Consider the following 24,030-nt stretch of genomic DNA (forward strand, 5'->3'; position numbering starts at 1 on the left):
GCTATCCCAGGCTGGTCCAGCAGCAGAGCCTACCTCACCCACTCAGCTTTCCCAGGGCAGGGCTCAGGAAGGAACCTGTACTTGGGCCCCAGTGGGAACTGAAGCTGTTGGAATCATTGCTTGTACAGTGTGAAGGGGAGGTGTGCAGATAATGACATAACGCAAATAATTTAGAATCTTTTCTCATGTCAAAATATTCTTGCACACATGGGCCTTATTTTTCCTATCTTTGATTTAACAAGAATTCTTGGGTCACTGATATAATGATCATGTGAAGAATCTTTGAAAAACTAGGGTTGGTGCCCTGGTAAGGTGAGTTAATCCTCTGCCTCTAATGCTGGCATCCCAAATGGGTACTGGTTCTAGTCCAAGCTGATCCAGTCCCCTGCTAATGTGTCTGAGAAAGCAGCGAAACCTGGCTCAGATCCGTGGGACCCTGTATCCACTCAGAAGCTCCTGGCTCCTGATTGGCCCAGCTCCAGCCACTGCAGACATGTGAGGAGTGAACCAGCTGATGGAAGGTTTCCTCTCTCTCCCTGACTCTGACTCTTCTCTCTATAATCCTGCTTTTCAAATGAAAATAAACAAATAAATAAATCTTACACTGTAAAAAACCGTAATAGTAAGAGCCTACTCAGGAACTCATAAAAAGTTAATAATTTTAAGACATTGGGCCTGGTGTGGTAGCCTAGTGGTTAAAGTCCTTGTCTTGCTCGCGCCGGGATTCCATATGGGCACAAGTTTGTGTCTTGGCAGCCCTGCTTCCCATCCAGCTCCCTGCTTGTGGCCTGGGAAAGCAGTCAAGGACAGCCCGAAGCCTTGGGACCCTGTACCCAGAAAAGCTTCTGGCTCCTGGTTTTCGACTGGCTCAGCTCCGGCTGTTGCGCTCACTTGGGGAGTGAATCATCAGACAGAAGATCTTCCTCTCTGTCTCTCCTCCTCTCTGTATCTCTGATTTTCCAATAAATAAATATATAAATAAATCTTTAAAAAATTATAAGACATCTCTCACTGTAAGACAGCGTACTTTATATACCTTGTATAACAGAGTACTTTCCCTCCACTGTATCCTGGGGGGAGAACTGCATTGGGCTTGTAGATTTTGCAACAATGGCAGCCTCTGAAACAATTTTTTTTTAATTATCTTGGCGGGTGAGTCTGTGCGTGAGGCCAAACACTGAATAGATCCAAGGAAGGTCACTTCCTCTGGCTCTCACACAGCAAGGCCAAGTGCCTCAATTTCTGTGAATATGAGGATAATATCTGGCTAGAACTCAGTCATGGTCCTTCGTTGTTCAGGTGATTTCAAACTCAGCCACATCCAGCACCTGTGGAGGACTTTTTGCTTTTAAGTTGCTAATGCACCTCTGGAATTGTGGGATCCAATCCTCAGTTTAATCTATTCGTGGTTTTTATACTTTTAAAAAATATTTATTTTTACTGCAAAGTCACAGAGGAGGAGAGACAGAAAAGATCTTCTGTCCACTGATTCACTCCCCGAGTGGACGCCATGGCCAGAACTGAGCCAATCTGAAGTCCAAAGCCTGTTACGGGTCTCCCATGCAGGTATAAGATCCCAAGGCTTTGGGCCATCCTCCACTGCTTTCCCAGGCCACAGCAGGGAGCTGGATGGGAAATGGGGCTGCCAGAATTAGAACTGGCACCCTTGTGGGATCCCGGCGCGAGAGAGGACTTTAGCTGCTAGGCTATTGCACTGGGCCCTACTTTTCTTCTTTATTTTTATGGTGTTAGCTCTTTGTGACCAGGCAGAGCTTATTTTTACCTTGAATAAGAACAAGCTGTGCCCCCACAAACTCAAATGAAAGGCCTACTTATACACTGGTCATTATACTCAGATTTTAGACTAGCTCCTTAACAAATTAGGCAAATTGCATGAATCAGATCAGCACTTGACCTAAGGAGATCAACTTTTTTTTTTTTGAGATGAACTTTTGACATTTCTACCACAGGCTACAGCCACAGCTTTTGCCTGATAGTGACAAGAATAATAAGTCATTTGCAGTTTCTATTGACTTTCCTTAGATCTGGGTCAAGGGCAGACTGATTGCTGTTTTGCTTCATGGATCAGCGTGGTGGGAGTAGCTTTCCAGAGGTCTGATCCATGCTAGGCTCTGACATGAAGTACTTTTCCACTCATTAAAATAAAATTCAGATGTAAAGATTGTCAAAATTAAAAAAAAAAGGGCAAAAAATAAATAAATAAAATTCAGATACTGTCTTGGGCTGAGCTGGTTACATAGCCCCTGCTCTTGAAAGAGAGAGAGAGAAATACCAAGGGAAATTTTTAACTCTGATGATATTCTTAGAACAAAGAATGATCTATGTATACAACAGACCCTACTAAATAATTGGCACAAAGACTCCAGGCAGAAACTTCCAACATTCAAGTTATGACCAAGGTAGATGTTCACTGCCATGCTGTGCCTAATGTTGTAAGTAAGGACACAACTGCATGGTCTAAAATAGGATTCCCCCAATTTACTTGTACAGTAACTTTTTATATTATTACCAGTTGCTTCTTCCTTGTAAAGAGGAATCTGTGTGGTAAGGGGCCTCACATGGCGTTAGGCCACCTTGATGGCTATGTTCCAACAAGACAAAAATGGGTCCAAAGTTGAGAGCCTTGGATCCTACTCAGCCACTGATAAGAAGGGCTGCTGGAACCCCAGGCACTTGCCAAAGATTACAATACCAGGCACACTATTAGTAAATATTTAGTAAAACATTCCTGAAGAGAAACCTGAATTTGTTTAAAACTCATGCAGCTCATATGAGCTGCCACATATGACAAAACACATACCTAGGTTGAGCAGGGTCGGAGACAACTCAGTGCCTCAGCTGGACTCTCCTGCCTACCCTGATCCACCCCACCCGAGTTCCAGTACGATCACTTGTACTACAGGCTGCGCTCAGTGAGACACCATTATTTTTACTGTAAAACAAAATCTCTCTACCTAGTGTTTGCATGTATTATACAACCTAATTTGCATGCATTATACAAATTAGTTATGACACCACACATCTTGGGGGGGGCGTCACAACAGGAGGAATGTAAGTAACGGTGACTTATCTTTTTTTTTTCTTTATTAGTAAATCCATTATATTGTAATATTGATTTTTACATTATTTTCCCCTTGCATTTTAGCTTACTTTATGTATCTGACCAAACTGTTGCATTCTTTTCAAAGGCATCCAGAGTCTACCTATCAAGTCTCACAGAACTTGGCAATTAGGGAGTATATGGGAGTGGCTGGTGCTGTGGTATAGTAAGCTAAGCTTCAACCTGTGGTGCCAGCATCCAAACCATATGCTACTTAGAGTCCCAGCACTTCCATTTCTGATTCAGCTCCCTGCTTATAGCCCAAAAAGCAGCAGAGGATGACTCAAGTCTTTGGTCCCCTGCACCCACATGGGAGACCTGGAAGAAAGTACAGGCTCCAGATCAACACAGTTCTGGTCACAGCAGCAATTTAGAGAATTAACAAGTGGATGAGAGCTCTCGTTCTGTCTCTCCTTCTCTGTAACTCTGCCTTTCAAATTAAAAAAATATATATATATATTTTATTTTTTTTTAAAAAAAGAAAGCATTTGTAAGTACTTGCTGAATAAATTTGGAATATAAACAAACTGAAATGAAAACATTTGTTTCTCTGTCACCTGGGTTCCCTCAGAACTTAGTTACACATATCCTGGTTACACTCGTTAGCCATGAAGGAATTGCTCTTATGCTACTACAAGAATATAAGCCCTTGGTCTTACTACATTACTTGCTCCTTAGACAAGGAGTGGAGTATCTACTCCTTGCAAACTTGGAGCAGAACAGTACTCAACACACAGTAGGTGCTCAATAAATGCAAATGAGTAAAAGACCTGGGGTCTAGCTGTGTGACCCAATTTTTGGGGAGTGAGAGGGTTATCTCTCCATATGCGAGATGCTGTTTCCTAAAGCCAATAGCAGACGGTTTCCCATTTCTGCTTAGTGTATTCACCTTGGGTCGTATCGTGATGGTAATGATAATGACAGGCCCTAGCTCTTGATCCTACGCACTTGCCGTGGACACCTGTTGTCTTGGCCTGCTTAGTGTCTACTTTCCTGTTTACTACTAATGACACCATGATTTTTCTCTGGAAATGAAAGCTCCCCATTCTCAGTGCATATATCTGAGATATGGTAGAAACACATGAACCTGGCCTACCAAACCAGAGTGTTCCACTACAATGATGATGGATTCCAGGAATGAATTGTAGCTGGCCAAGGTTATGACCCAACAACTCAACTCCAGGACTTGTGTTGGAATGGGTGGATCCAGAAAATAACTTTTTAAATCTGGATTTACCAAGACGATAGGTTATCAATCTACACTGTCAAAGTTACTCTATTGGGGGCCCAGCGGTGTGGCCTAACAGCTAAAGTCCTCACCTTGTACACACTAGCATCCCATATGGGCACCTGTTCAAATTCCAGCAGCCCTGCTTCCCATCCAGCTCCTTGCTTGTGGCCTGGGAAAGCAGTGGAGGACGGCCCAAAGCCCCACGTGGGAGACCCAGAAGAAGCTCCTGGCTTCGGATCAGCTCAGCTTCAGCCATGGTGGCCGCTTGGGAGTGAGTCATCTGACAGAAGATCTGTCTCTCCTCTCTGTATATCTGATTTTCCAATAATAATAATTTAAAAAAAATCTTTAAAATAAGTTACACTGTTGGAAAATTGTAATTGAATTTGAATTAAGCATGAAGGAGCCAGGAGCTAAATACAAAGTGAATTTTGATGACAGCAAATGTTAGACCCAGCTGTGCTTGAACCCCAGTTTTAATTGAGTTTTCTGTCAGTGCTGAAATGTAAAGAATTCAAACTGACATAAGATTCCGGTCTTACTCTTGGGTCTGCTCCTGGATCAGCTGAGATCTCTAGAGCGAAAATCAGAGGCCTTGTGTTTACTGAGCAACCCCGGTGCTGGGAACTGAAATCGTGGTGTTTGCATCTTGATTCCAGCATGCTCCAATTCAAAACTCTTATTCCTGGGAAAGGTGCAGCACACTAGGCGGGATGAGAGGAGTTTTAAAGACAGTTGTGTGGCTGTGAGAACAGTGTTGTAGATGGTGTGGACCTTTGATCTTCATGGAATTGTACTTTGAAATGCTGTCATCAACCTTTTTTTTTAAGGCAAAGTAAGGTGAGGTGTGGCCTGCTGGGGATAAGGGAGTTAAATCCCAGGGAATGACAAGAATGACTAAGAATAGTCTGCGCTTCTCTAGTTTCCAATAAATAACCCACTACTGATGCTGCAGAGGAAACATCCTACATTCTCACTTGGGCTCAGAAAAAAAAAAGAAGAGCAATAACCTGGGACATTTGTGATTGGAGGAAGGTGAAGTAATCTTTTCCTCTAACTGATCCCAAAGATCTGCAAAACCCACAGGGAGATGCAGCACTGTGAAGCTGCAAAACCAGAACGCTCTCCGTAGGTCAGTTCTCGCTGGGCTCCCGGGGCTAGGCTGTATCCCCAGAGCTTTGCTAGCTTCTGTAGGCAAGGTTTATGTTGAATGGGTCCCAGCGGTGAGGTCACCCTCATGGGAAGTTTCCATATATGACATGCCTCCTCTGTGGCGTCCAGATTTCCCAAGGCCCTTTCACTGACGCTGTCCAAGAATAAAATCTTGGCTTGACGCCCACGCTGCCGGGGCTAGGCAGTGCTGTCTGTTTTGTCCAGTTATAAATGCACCATGTGTTCTCTGTAGTCTGTTTGGGATTTAAAAACTACTGAGGAAGGGGGAAAAAAGGAGCACTGAGTCCCACTAAGTCCATCACTTATAGACAACAGACTTATTCATGATTTTATTTTTAAATTTTAATTTTTGACTATTAATATTTTATTTACTTATTTCTGATAGTTTACTGAATACATATATGCTAGGAAGGCAATATTGTAATGCATTCAAAAGTGTGGGCTTGGAAGTTTGGTTTGGAGTTCTGTGCTCTTAGGAAGTTTAAACACCTTAATTTTTATTCCTTCAGCAATAAAGTTTGCTAATTTTATAGTAAATCTATGCCAAGTCAGTCTCACTTTGACTTTTTAAAAAATATTTGTTTTTATTAGGAAGGTAGATTTATAGGAAGAAGAGAAATATCCTTGCATCGGTTGGTTCACTGCCCAAATAGTTCAACAGCTGGAGCTGGCCCCATCTGAAGCAAGGAGATTCCCTCAAGTTTTCCATGTGGCTGCAGGCACTAAATTTTACCTTACTTTTTCTGCTTATTTTTATTGGAAAGGCAGAGTTACAGAAAGAGGGAGACACAGAGAGAGAGGTCTTCTATCTGCTGGTTCACTCCTCAAATGGCTGCTATGGCTATACCTAGGCCAGTCTAAAACAGGAGCCAGGAGCCTCCTCTGGGTCTCCCATGCAGGTGCAGGACCCAAGGACTTAAGCAATCCTCTGCTACTTTCTCAGGCCATAAGCAAGGAGCTGGATTAGAAATGGAGAAGCTGGGACTTGAACCGGTACCCAAGTGAGATGCTAGCATTGTGGGCAGAGGCATAGCTTGTTATGCTGCTGTGCCAGTCCCATGTTTGCTAATTCTTAATCTAGCCTTCAGCCTCTACAGTGTTTTTTCATTTACATGCTTATAATAAGTTATTTGAAAAAAAACTGTCACATTTTTATAGCATTCTTTTGTTTTTTAATGTTAGCTAAAATAGTGTATCTCTTTCCATTTTGTCCCCATGTCTTCTACAAATCTTAGTTTTCTTTACATGAGCTTTGCACATTTCTTAACTTTGTCCCAAGATTTCATCCCTCTCTCTCTCAACACTGACTCATCCATTGCTTTTTTTTTTTTTAAGATTTATTTATTTTTATTGGAAAGGCAGATATACAGAGAGGAGGAGACACACGAGGAAGATCTTCTGTCCTATGGTTCACTCCCCAAACGGCTGCAATGGTCAGAGCTGAGTCAATCCAAACCCAGGAGCCAGGAGCCTCTTCCAGGTCTCCCACACGGGTACAGGGTTTCAAGGCTTTGGGCTGTGCTCGACTGATTTCTCAGGCCACAAGCAGGGCTGCTGGGGTTAAAACCAGGGCCCATATGGGATCCCAGCATGTTCAAGACGAGGACTTTAACCACTATGCTATTGCACTGGGTCCCATTGATTGATATTAATACATAAATTTGACTGGACTTGTCCAAAGCCTGGAGCCTGAACTCAATCCAGCTCTTCCATTTGAGTGGCAGAAACCCAATTCCTTGAGCTGCCCCTGCCTCTCAAGGTCTGACTGGCAGGAAGTTGAAATCAGGTGCAAGAGCTAGGAATCAGATCCAAATCCCCCATTCAGTATTGAGATGGACACCTTAATTGGCATATTAACTGAGCCAATCACCTGCCCCAAGTACTTTACATTTAAAAACAATTTTTTTGAAGAATATTTATTTCTTTGAGAGGCAGAATAACAGGGAGAGGGAGAGACATAACAGATTTTTGATCTATTGGTTTACTTCCCAGATGCCTATAACCGGAGATGCCCCAGCCAGTTCTTCAGACAGAATGAGGAAGTGAGTTGTGTACAGCAGGGTTAAATAGTTTCTGACACAGAAAAAAAAAAAGCTTCATTAGAGCCAACATACTCATCACATCATCACCTTCCTCTTCCTCACCATCGTCTTGGCCTTGTTCCTTCCGCTTTTCGACTCCCTTGGTGCTGGCATCAGGCTCTTGGTGTGGTACACGGCAGGCTCCTTTGCACTGTAGCAGCCTCTTTCCATTAGGCTGCTTGTCCTGTCTCTCTGCAGTGTTGCCAATGGATAAGCTGGGTGCTCTCCTCTGAGTTGGGGCTACCCTTGGGAACAAGGAAGAGGCCTCCTTGCTGCATGGCAATCCTTGAATTTCTTTTTGTCTCCCTTTAGGAGGGATGGAAGTTCTCATTTCTCCCCTGGAAATGGGCATCATTTGCCTTTTTCCTAGGTAGACACATTCCTTCTTTTTAAGCAGTCCTGAGCAGTGGATGGAAGCATCTGGGTGGAGATTCTTGTGCTCCTCCCCGCAAGCTTGTACAAAGAATGTGCAGGGTGACGATTTGCCTCTTGGCTTCTTGGCATTTGTGCCCATGGTTAGGTATTATTCCTGAGTGAGGAATCGAGCTGCTCAGAACCCATCTGGATCCCACTTGCCCTGGCGCTGTCTCCGTGGAGCTCAATGCACAGCAATGACTGTGAGAGCCAGTACACACACAGCTTCCTGTCAATCCATGCTTTCCATTCTTTCTTGTTAGTTAAGCCACTTAACAGTTTCATCAATTTCCTTCTCTGTAATTTTTTTAGAAATTCCAGAAGTTTTAATTTGTGATGTAGCACTATCATTCATTTCAAATTAAAAGATAAATAGCTGTATATGAAGGTTATGTCAAAAGGCTTGTGGAAAAAACGAATTTAAAAGTTCAGTTTATTTTGGTGCAAAAAGTCTGAAATCCATGGAGAGATTTCCAGTAGTTTGTATTTTCATAAACTTTTTGAAGACCCTTTAAGTGCAGTTTTTATTTTCTTACCTGCTCTCACAGTACCACCCAAGAGGTAATCTTCCAAGATTAACTTATTAATTTTTAAATTGCACAATCTTTAAAATTATTATTCAAAACATACACACATTGGCTCTTGTTGCCAAAAAAGCTGCTCCCCACTTACTAGCTGAATGACTTTGGACATGTCTGCACATCCATCCATGTCTTATTGTCAGGCATTATTCTGGGGCCTGACAATACAAGGGTGACCAAGACAACGTTACTGTTCCCAAGGAGATCCTGAAGATACACACTAGCAACAAACATCCAGGATGATTTCAGCTAGTAACAGTGCCAGGAACACAGAAAAGAGGGTGACGTGACAGTGGCAGCGTTGCCAGGGAAGGCCTCTGCTGACAGCCAGGTCTCATGGACTCATCTTGGGACTTAGCCCAGACAACCTCTTTTGAGCTGTTTGGTGTTTCCGACCTCCTGCAACCGATGACATTCCCTGGTTTTTGCGACAGGATGGCAGTGTCACCCATCTGTTGGTCTCCTGTCTCTCTAACTGCCCCTTTCAGCCTGCTTTGCAGAAACATCTTCATCTGGCTAACCCTTAGAGGAGCCTGTGAAGCAGCCAACCATCTATCCTGGCAACCAGAAGAACTCACACCCAACACACGCTGCTGAGTTGAGCAGGGATGACTTCTCCCGGGTGGGGGGTGATGCCTCCTACGGATTGGAGCACCTGTCCAGCTGGCTTCCTAACATTAACATGATTCAACACCAAGGACGCGGTGACAAGAAAAAGCTACATGGAGTGAAAGGCAGTGAACATAGTGCATTAAGCAAATATGGCCCCAACCACAACAGATCTTTTTTTATATGAGTGTTCAGAGACATGAGTCATATAAGAGAACACTGCAAAAACAGCTAAAAAAACAACAAAACACAGACAACAGTTGGAAAGCAGCCATAAATGTCATTGGAATTTCAGGAAAGGAACTCTCAGAGTTAATCTGTCAGTGACAGAAGGAATTAGAGAAGGCAGAACTTAAGCTGAGCCCAAGGAGAAGCAGATCTGACCATGTCAGGATGCAACAGCCCAGAGTTCTGCAGGGGTGCAGGGCTGGAAGCAGGACCCAACAGGTTCAGTGAGTGATTCTGGGCACTCCTGATAAGCTTATGGTCCCACTTCTAACCTCCACTAGGACAAGATTAACCAAAAATCAAATCCTGACTTAAGGGGTGAAGACTAGCAAAGAGGGTCAAAGTTATTTTTCTCCTCTTTCCATAAAAAAAAAAAAGTAATTGAAATGGCAAAAGTGAGAAGCTTAAATAAAAGTGAGGTGGAAGGGCTGACACTGTAGTGCAATGGGTTAGGCAGTGGAATGTAGGGCCAATCTCATGTGAGTGCCAGTTTAAGTCTGGCTGCTCTACTTCCAAAGCCTACTTTCAATCTAGCTCTCTGATAATGTATCCACAAAAGCTGTGGGACATGGCCTAGGTGCTTGGGCCCCTGCTACCTAGGTGGGAAATCCAGATGTACTTCCAGGCCTGTCCTGGTCCCAGCCATTAATGCTATTTGGAGAGTGCTCTGTAACTCTGCCTTTCAAATAGAGTGAAGCTGAGCCAAAGGGAAAGAGAGATGGCACCACATTGCTGAGTCCTGGCTGTGCTCTGGGTCTCAGCAACAATGTGTAAAAGTTTGGAACGGTTCTTGTCACTTTTCCCTTTCCTCTTAAAGGATTTATTTATTTTGATTGGTAAGGAAGATTTTCAGAGAGAAGAAGAGACAGAGGAAGATCCTCCATCCACTAGCTCACTCCTCAAGTGGTTGTAATAGCCAGAGCTGAGCCAATCTGAAGCCAGGAGCCAGGAACTTCTTCTGGGTCTCCCATGTGGGTGCAGGGTTCCAAGGCTTTGGGTCGTCCTCGACTGCTTTCCCAGGTTACAAGCAGGGAGCTGGATGAGAAGTGGAGCAACTGGTATGTGAACTAGTGCCCATATGGGATCCCGGTGCTTGCAAGGTGAGGTCTTTAGTCACTGAGCCATCATGAGGGGCCTGATCCTTGTCACTCTTAAGGGCTTCAATTTTCTGCTCAGAACATCAAGGCAGATCAGACACAGACAAGTGATAAACAATGTTGGGCAGGGGCTCAGCAGACAGAAACAATAGTCGCTCCACCCAAACATTTCTAGAGATCAGCAAGAAATCCTTTAAATCTTAACAGTATCTTTCCAAGTTCCCAAGCATCATCTGTATATAGATATCATACTAACCTCATTTGAGGTGGACTCTTGAGATCCATACTATTTTTACAATTTTATTTTTAATTTTGAATTTTATGGTATAATTCTGCAAAATCTGGGATCCACCCCAGACTGATTTTCCCCATATTGTTACAATAGTATAGTCCTATATCCATACATTTTTTTTTATATTTTTTTATAAGTCCGGGAAGCTAAGTAACCTTGGTAAATGAGCAGCTGAGCTTAGAAACAGACTTACCTGGAACTCCATCTGGGTCTTCTATATGGATGGTAGGGACCCCACTAGTAGAGCCATCAGCTGCTACCTTCTAGGCTATGCATCGACAGAAAACTGAAACTGGGAGCAGAGCTAGACTCAAAGCTGGGCACTCCAGTATGGCAAGTGTGCACATGACAGCAATGCCAAATGCCTAACCCCAGCAGAATACCAAATATCCATCCTGACACTGGCTCTGGAGAGGAAAACCTTCCTGTGATCCTGATCTGCACAGACCTTTGCAGCACTCCCATGCACAGCTCCTCACAGGAGGAAACGACTACACCTCAGCTGTCCCACTCCGGCTCACATACATAACCAATTCTGGAGATACTGGGCCCCAAGACCACAGCGGGTTAAAACTCTGGGCAGTACAATACCAAAGCCTGACTTCAGCTATTTCCTGGAGAAAAATAACTGCTTCTTGAACCACCTTCTCTACTTGGAATCCACTTGAACAATAACCAAGGTTACTCAGGCTTCTTCAGACTTAACCTCATTGAGACTTTGTTCTCAGGGGTCTCCATTGCTCCTACGCCCTCTAAGAAACATTCCTCCTTCCACTGAGATAGCCAAAATCCCTAAGAAGTTATCCATGCTCAAAAGGGAAAGGTACTTAGGGGTTTAAATCCCGTGGTATTCAAAGGAGAGGTGAAACCCTGGGCTCTCCAGCAAAAAACAATCCCCAAGATGTTGGCTCCACTAGGGACAGCTTCTCCCATGCTGCCTTGTAAGGAGTCTGGTGTTCAGAACGGCATTATAAAGGCCCCAGAACTTCTTCTTCCACTCTAGCCCCTGTAATCAGGAGAATGTGGAATGGATTGTCTGGAAACCCTGCCCTAACCATCATCAAAGAGGCTCCTTAACCACCATTCTGCCACCCAACTGATGGTACTGGAGGCTCACTTACTGAGATACACGAAGACACCACTTCTGTCTTCTGCCTCAGCCCAGACTACTAAATATGACACTGTGCAATCTGGGAGAGCAGAAAACCTCCTGACCTGTGAGGTACGGGAGCACAGGAATCATTCTCTTCAGCCCAGAAATTCTTACCCTATCAAGAGTACCCACTTTCGCCAGGTTTCATGTTCTAAGTCCCTTTCCTTTACTTCTTCCTTTCCTTACTGCTCTATTCCTGCTTTGTCCCACTAGCCTATCCAGTCTTCCTGCTTGCCTGGTGGGTTGGCTCAATATCACCTCATCCTCTTCCCCAGGAGTATGACAGGGAGGGAGAGAGACATTGAAATACTCCCAGAGTGCCTCTGTGGCTACACTGTGGCAGATTCCCTGTGCCCACTGAGTCACTAAGACATCTTGTGCTCAAGGACACTTAGGTAATCAGTCAGTGATGACAAGACTTGCAGTGTCTGATACATCCATTACTTTGAAGAGACATTTGCTGAATGTCTCTATGTGCAGACTGATGAGAGCTTGTGAGTCTTCAGTACAAATGCCTGGTGATGTGGTTTTCAATCCTGGCTGCTACTAAGAAGCCCAGAAGCTTTAATGGTTAAGACAAAACAAAAATAAAGTTTGGCAGCACAGTCCAGAGATTCAGATGCAATTGGTGTGGGGTGGGGCACGCACCAGGATCTTTTAGAAAGTGTTGCAGGTATTTGAATGTGTAGCCACAGTTAAGAACTTTCTGTGGATATTAAGTGCCAAGTTCTGAGTAAAGGCTAAAGTGAGGCCGTAGGCAATGGAATGCTACTGCAGGGCTTTGAACAAGGGAGGAGACATGTGATGGCCATCACGCAGGAGGCTTTTGCTGATCACAGTGTACAGGACAGACTGGAATGAAGAAACACTAAACACCGAGAGAGGGAGCAAAAGCTTATGCAGTAGTCCACAGGAAGGGCCAGAAAGACCTAAACCAAGAGGTGGCCCAGAGAATGGAGAGAAGAGGGTAGTCTTCTTGGTTCAAGTGCAAGAGTGGGCATTTTCAGAACTGCTGAGGGCGGGGGAGAGGGGCCAGCCAGGCTGCCTCTCGGCCACAGCACACAGTTCCTTTGGGAACTCTTTCCAAAGCCCAAACCCACGTGGCCTCCTATTTCAATCCATGCCAAGGAGTTTCCCTTTATCCTGGGAATTAACCCAAGAGAAGAAAATAAGAATGGGAGACTTGGCTCTTTCAGGTGGATGCTTACAGAACCATCAGCCCAAGCAATAAAGATGAGACATACTCAATACAGAAAATATTTTAAATCAAGCAAAACTTCAAGATGTCACATACCCTTTCCTCCACCCTCTTTGCTGAAATTCTACTACAAAAAGAAATAATTTCTCTCTCCAAAGGATTTACTCTCTTGCCCTCACAGAAGAAGTAACAAATAACACTACTGTTTCTGTGCTACCCTGGAACACTAGGACCAGCTCACTGAAAGAAAAATACAGGACCAAATGCAACTTCAAACACCGTCCTACGTGCTGCCTAAGTCAGAAAAGAAAAAGCAACACAGGGGAATTAGCAGGGTGGGGTGGTAAGGGAGTGTAATCATCTGTTTTCAGTATAACCTGCTTCTCCACATAAAGGCTCCATCATCTGCCGCTGAAAGCTCGCAGGGTACGAGGAGGAGGCGAATAGGATAAGCCACTTGAGGGAGCACCAAAAGCTCGCAGGGCACAAGGAGGAGGCAAATGGGATGAGCCACTTGAGGGAGCACCAAAAGCTCGCAGGGCACGAGGAGGAGGCGAATGGGATGAGCCACTTGAGGGAGCACCAAAAGAACAGCAACGACTTCATACCCCTGGAAGATCACAACAGGCAGAGAGAAAACAGTGAACAATGAGGAGTGAACTGGGCTCACCTTAGATGTCAGCCCATCTCAAACTCCATGTTCTGCTCCCCTTTCCCACAACTTCCAATTTAACCCTGTTTCTATGATACAGATGGATCACTCTAGAACATAAGCGTAAGTTAAATGTTATTTTATTGTAGAAGAAAAATATCCTGAAACATTTGTTACATAAACGATTCCTGAAAACAATCACCCTTCAGGGGTTGTCAGTCTCCCCGTCTGGATGGATAGCGGGAGCAGTCCCTCACATAGCAACTTCATTGACATGCCCAGAAAGCACAGAAAAACTCCAGTCATTTCCTAAATGGCTTCCAAATCTCTGCAAAGATGCCCTGATTTAGTCCTAAAGTAAAGAACAAGTTGGCAGATAAATTAGAAGAATCATTGAGAGGAAAACAATGTTAGCTGGAGAATCTAGAAGAAAGTGTATATGGGTGTCCGTTATACCTGTTTTCCAACTTAATTTTTGGGTTACAATTACTTTAGTATGGTCATGCTTTTTCAGACTTGCTTAGAAAATATGCTCCAATTAATTCTTTTCAAACAAAAACAGAAAATCAGTTCTCTCCCAGCTGATGCCCCCTACTTTCTGTTCTAAGAAAAGCTTCCAAAGTTCTCTCCCTGGAAAGCTTAAAGGAGGGGGCTGCAGTACACTGATGTGCTCTCTGGTTCTTAGAGGTGTCTCATCGAAGGTCTGTGATGGTCACGGCTCTGTCCACGACAGTCACGTGGCTGCAGCTCTGCAACAGGGAAAGAGAGAAAACCCTGGTGTTAAGTGCTTATCCTAGGCCAGTGGTTCCCAGGGTGAAGGCCAGACTGCTACTCAAGTAGCAGCTATGGTTAAAGGGCCTGGGAACTAGTATTTCCACTAACCCACCCCACATAATTGAATAGATGTTGGCCCTTATATCTCTGTTCTGCTTTGAAATGTTTATTTCAGGACCATTCTTTGTGGTCCTGGTGCCAAAATTTGGAAGCAAACAGGGTTGTTCTTAAAATATGCATTATTTCACAAAACCACTGAATTCACTGCACCTTTTTGGATCATTACATGGGTCAGATAATAAAGCACACCCACCAACACATAGGAGAATGCTCACTTCAGGATTGAAAAAGGGTCTTTGTTACTGAAAACCTGAGCACTGGTGTCCCAGACTTTCTCTCATTGTGCAGTTTCCGGTGTAACATCCTGGTACTGGACATTTATTACACTTTAATGCAGACCAATCTATCTGTGAATGGACTGGTCAGACAGTGCTTCCCTATATATGGCTGAAAACACCCAATACCATTTTCATCCCTCAACTCTTCTAACCCTTGGAATTCTCAGACTCTTCCTGGGGTATCTCTTCTAAACACCCCCAGTTCCTTTTAGTGACAGATTCTGATTCCTTCCTTTCCTGTACTGGTCACTTTTCCTTAAACTGTGCCCCGCCCCTGTCCAAAATAGTCATACTCCATGGCCAACACGGAGGAAAGCATCACGGTCAGATTTAATGGCTGAATTGAAACAGTGATCTTATCATCAACTAAACATTTTATTCACAGAACACAACTTTTGAGGGAAAAAAAAACCCTCACTTCCTGCGATGATCATAACAACCCTCTTACCTAAACAAAACTCCAGAATCAAGTGTGCTCAATTTACCTGTTTTAAGTGACTTTCTTCTTTTGCAATCAAATCTCTTATTGAAGAACAGGCTTAGTCACTGACAGTGATGAAGAGAAATATTGACATTTAACAAGCAGCTATCACAGCAGGTACACACTGTACATGCTTTCATTTAACTTTCTCAGCTATAATCTCCATTCTACACCTGAGAAAGCTGAACCCCAGAGGGGTGCAGGGCCCAATCGCAGACACACACAGTCATCACTAGCGTCACGGCTACTCCGATCCCACACTGTCTCCACGCACAGCGTGCTGGAGATGGGGAAGGACAACACAGAAGACTGAGCTCTAAAAAAGTGAGAGAATATCAAGCCTTGGCAGTCCAGACTGTCCTTGTTGGTAGAAACACAGCTCCAATTTCTGCTAAATAGATACATACACAGAACAAAGGTGGATCCTTGCTGTGAGGGTGAAATCCTTTTTGGCGACAGGAAGAGATCTCTTCTAGCCCATGATCAGTTAGTTTAAAAAATCCAGTTCTGAAATAAGAGCAGGCAGATTCAGAGTAAGCCAAGGTATAATATCCTATCAATTCCATGTACACGTGCACACACACACATACACACACATACATACATGGCATACATGCTCACGTAAAAGATCATTTTGCAAGAGAATCAGCACACTGGCTTAAAGGTCTCTCCCCTGGTGAATAAATCAGTTAGAGAATGAGTCATCATTTCTACCACATTGTTTTGCTGGGAGAATTCACAGTAAATAATAAGACTTGGAAGGAAAAAGAAGTAACACTTGAGATAATCTGTTTGATTTTGAATCTCTTTAACCCAACATCAAATACAAAACTTTCACTTCTCATTGCTTCATGTCAAACACTTCAAATTTCTTGCCAATCTGTTTTTTGCAAAAGTCACTAAGTCATTGTGTATATTTTAAATCAGCACGGAAGGTTTATCAGGATATGGGGCTTAAAAGGAAGCCTTTCAAAATGGCCAACTCATACAATCTATTTTATGGAGACCTTTCCTCTGGTTTCTCCATGGAACCCAGGGCTGTATCCTGTGGACTCACTCCTGAAACTTGGGGGAACAGACGATGGCTATGGATTCCGGCAACATCATCTGGTAGGAGCAGTGCGTGTGCAGGTCAACACTGGAGAGGAAGGCGGTCTGGGTGGGATGGGTCTGTGAAGAGAAAACGAAGTCAGAGGACTCTCGGCGAGGACAGCCAGCCTGCTTCAGGAGGAAGGCAGAGATAAGCCAATCTCCACAGCTGGACCAGGCCGCAAGTATAAAGCCACCAGCAACCACGAGGGGAATAAGTGGCACAGGAAGGACATTCCTTCTGAGCACTGGAAACTAGTCTAACAGGAGTATGTAAAGAGAGTAACACTTTCCTTTTTCTTAAGTTCAAGAGATGAACAATATGTTGACTGTAGCTAATATCAAAGTATTATATACTTGGAACTGAGACGAGCTTCTACGCATTCTCACCGCAGAGAAGTGTGGGAAGTAATGCATATGTTAATTATCTTAATTTAGCCACTCTACCACATACACCTATTTTAAACCATTCCCCATAAATAAGTACAAGTATTACATGCCAATTTTAACAAAATAGAAAATGTGTCATATACCATATGTCTATATATTGTATTTGTCAATAAAGATAAAAAATGCTCCCATTATCAATTCATAGAAAACAAGGAATAAAATGAATAAAAGAGCACATAGAGATAAAGAGATTAAGCAGATTTTGGCAACTGGAAGCGCTGTCTGCAGTAAGGAACATATGAGCAAGGGGAAGAGGATGAGAGTAACTAAGGACATCGTTACTCAGCAGGTAAGGTTTGTAGAGCAGTGGTGGGGTGATGCCACCCTGGGGGTGGGGAAGATTTGCTTCAGGACAGGGGGCATGGCTTTATTAGAGATTTCTTCACACACACTGCACAGAACCCTAATTCCAGGATTCTGCACGTAGTTTAGTGTAAGGGGCAGAAAGGTTGATATCAAGCAAAGTTAATCTTCAACTGGGGTGAGTGCATCCTGTCACAGTTCACAGGTGGAATCCAAGAAAACCCACAACCATTCCCAAATCACTCCTCACCTTCTTTTTTTAATTTTATTTTTATGGGTATCTTTTTTTCCCTTTAAAAACATTTTTGTTATTATTATTTTCCAAGATACAATGTTACAGGTGTAGGGATTCTCTCCCTTCCTATCTCTCCCCACCATTTCCCCATATATTATTACAATAATATAGTCCTTCAGCAACATTCATAAGTCCAAAACTCTGCTGTTTAAGTGTATCACGGCATTGTACGTATATGCAATGACAGAAAACCTAGTATGAAACTATCAAGTTATCTTTAACAGTTTCACTGGGAGTCCTTCCTTTATTTTGGCGTAGAGATGTATATTGCAATGTACCTTTGCTTGTCAGTATGTTAGTCTCCATTATATGGTTCATCTATGAGAATCTGTTTATATACTAATTTATCTATACATCTATTTGTTTTATATTTTGCATGAAGGTTGCCTTATATTAGAGATAATATATGGACTGGCTTATTTCACTGAGCATAGTGGTCTCCAATTGGGATCACTTAGAGGGACCCAGGGCTGAGCCTAACAGGAAACTGAGGAGAGAAAGGGATGAAACTAGTTGATTCACACCACGGGAGGATAACAGCATTCAGGCAATCTGAACACTCACAGGAGACAGAGGCAGTAAACACAGGGGAGAAACTCTACCTGGAAAATTCAAAACAGGAACTTTTGTGCACTGGTTCTGAGGCCTGGCAGGCTGAACAGGGCTGGAATTCCTGGTTAGATAGAGGGCTGCTGCAGGCTGCAGAGCTTTGAGGACCAGGGCTAGCAGCAAGGCAGTGGGTGAATGGGATTGGACACCATTTACCCGGCAAGGTATGAAGAAGCACAGTACCACCAATACAGTTCATGTGAACTGCTGGCTGTGTCCTGTGTCCCATACAGGCAGGACACTGTGGTGAATTCTGCCTGCAGAGTGAAGATGCATGGCCTGGATGTGGAGTCTTAGTTGACCTGGAGATGGGGGGGGGGGGCTCTGTCTCAGCATGGAGACAAGAGACAGATACCAGGGATGGAAAAAAGATGAGGGCAGTGTAGGTGAGGAGACTGTGCTTGTGGGAGCTATAGCCAGGAAAGCACACCTGTGTCCTGGGTACTGAGGGTGGGAGAACAGCATAGCTAATAGCTAAAATCAAACTGTAGACCTGTCGGTGACACAGCTGGGAAACCTACCCCAAGGAGAAGAACCTCCTAACAATGATCAAGAGCAAAAGAAGAGACAGAAGCACAATGAATATTACTGAAGACTCCCCTGCAAAGGAGCAAAACCCTTTGCCAAACTCAGAGTTAACTGAGGAAGACATTGAGAAAATGGGGGATACACAGTTCAAAACCCTGTTATAAAGTTTCTTATCAACAATGAGAAGCACATAAAGCAGGAATTCAAGGAATATGTCACACAGGAAATGAATCAAATGAAATTGATATATCAGAAATTAAGAATACAGTGGAGTGAATTAAAAGTACAGTGGAAAGTCTCCAAAATAGAATGAATGAAGCAGAAGAATCTAAGAATTGGAAGATATTTCCTGTCACCAGGGGGAAACAAACAAAAACCTGGAAGCAGAGTTGGGTCAAGGTAAAAAAATGTATTCAAGAATTAAGAAACACTATTAAAAGGCCAAATATAAGAGTTATGGGAGTTGCAGAAGGTGCAAAAAAGAAGCTGGGCTTACAAATGTATTTCATGAAATAATAAAGCAAAACTTCCCTAATCTAGAGAAAGAATTGGGAAACAACATCCATCCAGGAGGGGCACAGATCTCCCAACAGGCTTGACCAAAAGTGATCTTCACTACGACATATGATCATCAAGCTCTCTTCAATTGAACATAAGGAAATGATCCTTAAATGTGCACATGAAAAAAAATCAACTGACATATAGAGGAATGGCAATTAAATTCACAGGAGACCTCTCACAGGAAACTCTACAGGCAAGAAGAGAACGGAGCAACATATTCCAGATTCTAAAAGCAAAAAATTGTCAGCCCAGAGTAATGCATCCAGCAAAGCTTCCCTTTGTTTGAAAACGAAATACAATTCTTCCACAGTAAAGAAAAGTTAAAAGAATATGCTTCTTCCAAACCCACCCTACAAATGATACTTTATTTAATAATAATAAATAAAGAGAAAAAAACATATTTTTGGGCCAGGTGTGGTAGTTAGTGGATAAATCTTTACCTTGCTTGCATCAGGATCCCTTATGGGCACCAGTCTAACCCCGGCAGCCCCTCTTCCCATACAGCTCCCTGCTTACGATCTGGGAAAGCAGTCAAGGATAACTCAAAGCCTTGGGACCTTCCACTTGCATGGGAGACCCAGAGGAGGCTCCTGGCTCCTGGCTTTGGACCAGTGCAGCTCTGGCTGTTGCAGCCGTTTGAGGAGTAAATCATTGGATGGAAGAGCTTCCTCTCTGTCTCGCCTCCTCTCTGTATATATGACTTTCTAATAAACAGAATAAATCTGGGCCTGGTGGTGTGGCCAAGCAGCTAAAGTCCTCGCCTTGAATGCCCCGGGATCCCATACAGGCGCCGGTTCTAATCCTGGCAGCTCCACTTCCCATCCAGCTCTCTGCTTGTGACCTGAGAAAGCAGTCGAGGACAGACCAACACCTTGGGACTCTGCACCTGTGTGGGAGACCCGAAAGAAGTTCCTTGATCCTGGCTTTGGATCAGCATAGCATCGGCCGTTGCGCTCACTTGGGGAGTGAATCATTAGATGGAAGATCTTCCTCTCTGTCTCTCCTCTGCTCTGTATATCTGACTTTCCCATAAAAATCAATAAATCTTTTTTAAAAATAAGCAGAATAAATCTTTTTTAAAAAGATATGTTTTAATGTGAAAGGCAGAGTTATAGAAACAGAAAGCGAGACAGAGAAAGCGAAGTCTTCTGTCTGCTGGCTCACTCTCCAAACGGCTGCCATGGCTGGTACCAGACCATGGTCCAAAGCCAGGAGTCAGAAGCTTATTCCAGGTCTCCTACATGGGTGCAGTGACTTAGACCATCCTCTGCTTCTTTCCCAGACCATTAGCAGGAAGCTGGACTGGAAGTACAACAATGGGGGCTTGAACTGGCACCCATATAGGATGTTGGCACTGCGAATGGTGGCTTTACCTTCCATACCATGATGCCAGCCCCAAGTATTTTAACATTTCATTTATTTTAGAGGTGTAGGGAGAGAGACAAATTAATGTCTGCTGGTTCACTGCCAAGTGTCCTTAACAAGCGGATGTTGGCTGGGACCCAAGGCCAGAAGCTGGGAACTCAGTCCAGGTCTCGCAGTGCGTGGCAGGAACCCAATCATCTGGATACTATGTCCTAGGATTTACATTAGCAGAGTGTGCCAGAGCTGAGCATCAGACCCAGGTACCATGACAGGAGATGCACGCACCCTAGAGGTACCTCAACTGCTAGGCTAAATCCTGCCTGTACTTTATGTTACATTAAACACTTTTTTTAAACACATAAAAGACTTTCTTTCATATAAGTCATTCATCTTAGAGAGGGTATGATTTTTTTTGTTTGTTTTTAGATATACAGACATGAGAGACAGAGAGGAAGATCTTTCGTCCAATGATTCACAATCCGAGTGGCCGCAACGGCTGAGGCTGAGCCAATCCGAAGCCAGGAGCCAGGAGCCTCTTCCAGGTCTCCCACACAGGTGCAGGGTCCCAAGGCTTTGGGCTGTCCTCGACTGCTTTCCCAGGCCACAAGCAGGGAGCTGGATGGGAAGTGGGGTTGCCAGGATTAGAACCAGCGCCCATATGGGATCTTGGTGCATGCAAGGTGAGGACTTTAGCTGCTAGGCTACTGTGCCAGGCCTGAGGATAAGATCTTAAGTAAAAAGAATGAAAAAAAGCAGGACCCATTTTGACTCAAAACACCACAGATTTTCACTGAAAGAAAAGCACAGAAATTAAACAAGTGTAATTGACTAGTATTTTCCTATCTGCAGTACAAAAAAATGAATCTTCTGAGGAGTTTGTCAAACACACAGACATCTCTGCCATAGTCCTGGAAATATCTCTCATGAGAAAGAAATTTGTTTTGAAAGGCAGAGAGACACAGAGATAGATAGAGAAAGACTGTTGGTTCACTCCTCAAATGTCTGCATTAGCCAGAACTGGACTAAATCAAAGTTGCCCTTCAACATCTCCTCCATGGGCTCAATGGGTGTAAAACATATTCAGTCATACACCAGAGTGGGGATAAACCCACTGACATTAGGTCAACACTAGGGAGTGGTGTTCTGACATAGCCAGTAAAACTGCTGCCTGTGACACTGCCATCCCATATGAGCACTGGTTCCAGTTCTGGCTGCTCCACTTCTGATCCAGCTCCAGGCTAATGACCTGGGAAAGCAACGCAAGATGCTCACATATTTGGAGCCCTGCCAGTGACATGGGAGACCTGGAAGAAGTACCTGGTTCTTAGCTTCTGTCCGGGCCAGTCCCAGCTGATTAGACCATTTGGGGAATGAATCAGATCTCTCTCTCTGTCTCTCCTGCTCTCTCTGTAGCTTTCGAATAAATAAACAAATATTAAAGAAAAAGAAGACTGACATGAATTTTACTTCACCTGTACCTGACTACTGGAAGATGTGCATGATATGCAGAGATCTGTTACATGTTGTTGACCCTTCTGGTTTATATATATGCTGCTTTAAGAAAGATGAGATGAAAACATCCTTGACACATTTAAAACATTCTGATCTATATACCTTTCAGGAACATTTGTATGCAGTAGGCAGTCCCTGTAGTCAATGCGCACACATACTCTAGGTCACTATCCTATTACCATTCATACTCAGAAGGAAACTATTTTTATTTAAAAATAAATAAAAGTTTAAAAATGAAAAAGCTGCAGATAGCTGCCAGAAATCAACATAGGAGTGCAAGCAGTTAACAATGTTAAAAGCCGCATCTGAAGGAGGAGAAATCATTGAATAATCTGGCTATATTTGCTTTGTTCAAAGGAAATAAGCACAATGAGTGCGGTGAGAGCGCAGGAGACAGCCCCCGAGTGCTCAGCTCGCTTACGTGGATCCAGCCCAGTGTAATGAGGCCCTGCTGATCCTGGATGAGGAACAGCTCTTCTTCATTCTCTGTGTTGCAATAATCAGACCCAGCACTTTGCTTGGGGATGAGCACATGGGTGATGGTAAACTCATTCCTCATCTGTCAAAGGAGAAAACAACTTGTCACATTCCCTGGAACTTTCACAGACCACTCCGGTCTTACAACGCAGAGTTCAACATCCATATGAGACAAGGCCCTCCACTTTCCCATCATGAATCTCTTTTTATTTCCCCGTAATCCTCACCTCAGCAGCTCACCACCTGAGCTACTCATGCAAACAGTCTGGGGAAAGCAACAGAGACGAGAGCCACCCCAGTCCTGTGCGAATCTCCTCCTGCAGCCCAATGGGGCTATTCCAGGTCCTTGAGAAGCTCTGGGCAGAGAACCACGTCTCTTCTTCCGTTCACATCTCAAACAGCTTCTCTACCACTGTTTCCTCAAGTCCTTCTCATCCTTTAAGGCTCAGGTTAAGGTCTGCTTCACTCACTGATTCATTCAGCAGTTAAGAAATATATTCCTTAAGAGCCTCCATTTAGTGACCTTCCTTCCTCAGGGTTCCTAGTGCTCATATTATACATTCATTCAGCACACTGTTAATCACTTCTTGTATGCCTTCCATCTTTCCCAGATTACTGGTTGCTTCTTTATGGATATATCCTTATATATTTTATATACAGGTCCTACCATGAAGTGGATGCTTAAAACAGGCTCCACAGGTAAGAAGTGGACTTTCCTACCAACAATAAGGCATTTCTAAACTAACCAGTTCAGTTCAAGGGACTTGAAAATCAGTCAGAGCAGGGTCACAAAATTCAATGCATTTTGCAGGCCATGGTTCCATCAGCAGAGGGACTGGCGCAAACAGTAACTGACCCTGGATCTCTTCTGAGAGTCACAGAAGCCCAAACAGCTTAGGAAAGAGTTTGGGTTTTTTACCAGTTTTCCACAGAGAATTCCACAGGTCTCTACTCCCCGGGCAGTGTTGGCACTGGCTAACTGGAGAAACTGTGGACACAGCCTCCCTGGTACCACCACATGGCGTAATCCATCAACTGTAGGAACTGTAATAGAGAAAAGGGAGAAATCTGAGAACACTGGGCTGAGCCTCCTCAGCCAGATCCCACGGTGGGCAGCCCTGGGAGGCCAACGCTAACTCATGGGGCTCTTTCCAACTGCCAGCAGCATTTAAAGATCTCATCCTTAGGGTACCAACAAAGGGTTGTAAAGTCTCTTCTCCAGCCTTTACCACAGCTGTTGGGAGCAGTGATGGTTAATTTTAGGTGTCATCTTGACCAGGTTAAGGAATATTTAGAGGACCAGTACAGCATTACTTCTGTATCAAGAGGGTGTTTCCAGAAAAAAACAAGTGTCTAAG

At 43.8% G+C, this 24,030-nt stretch overlaps 1 protein-coding gene across 1 annotated transcript in view; it reads right to left on the reverse strand.

Annotated features, from left to right (window-relative positions):
- Positions 1 to 11,939: 11,939 nt before the first annotated feature.
- LOC121165171 (STAM binding protein) overlaps positions 11,940 to 24,030 on the reverse strand; it is a 43,244-nt gene continuing 31,153 nt past the window's right edge. The window contains exons 6-10 of the mRNA XM_040993690.1: positions 23,592 to 23,716; positions 22,617 to 22,754; positions 16,541 to 16,653; positions 15,891 to 15,990; positions 11,940 to 14,579 (exon numbers count right to left, since the gene is read on the reverse strand). Coding sequence (XP_040849624.1) covers positions 14,523 to 14,579; positions 15,891 to 15,990; positions 16,541 to 16,653; positions 22,617 to 22,754; positions 23,592 to 23,716 — 533 coding nt within the window. The 3' untranslated portion in view covers positions 11,940 to 14,522. The remainder of the gene's footprint in view (positions 14,580 to 15,890; positions 15,991 to 16,540; positions 16,654 to 22,616; positions 22,755 to 23,591; positions 23,717 to 24,030) is intronic.

The sequence above is a fragment of the Ochotona curzoniae genome, unplaced genomic scaffold (genome assembly GCF_017591425.1).
Source record: "Ochotona curzoniae isolate NIBS_2020 unplaced genomic scaffold, NIBS_Ocur_1.0 contig_883, whole genome shotgun sequence".
In the NCBI taxonomy this organism is placed as follows: Eukaryota; Metazoa; Chordata; class Mammalia; order Lagomorpha; family Ochotonidae; genus Ochotona; species Ochotona curzoniae.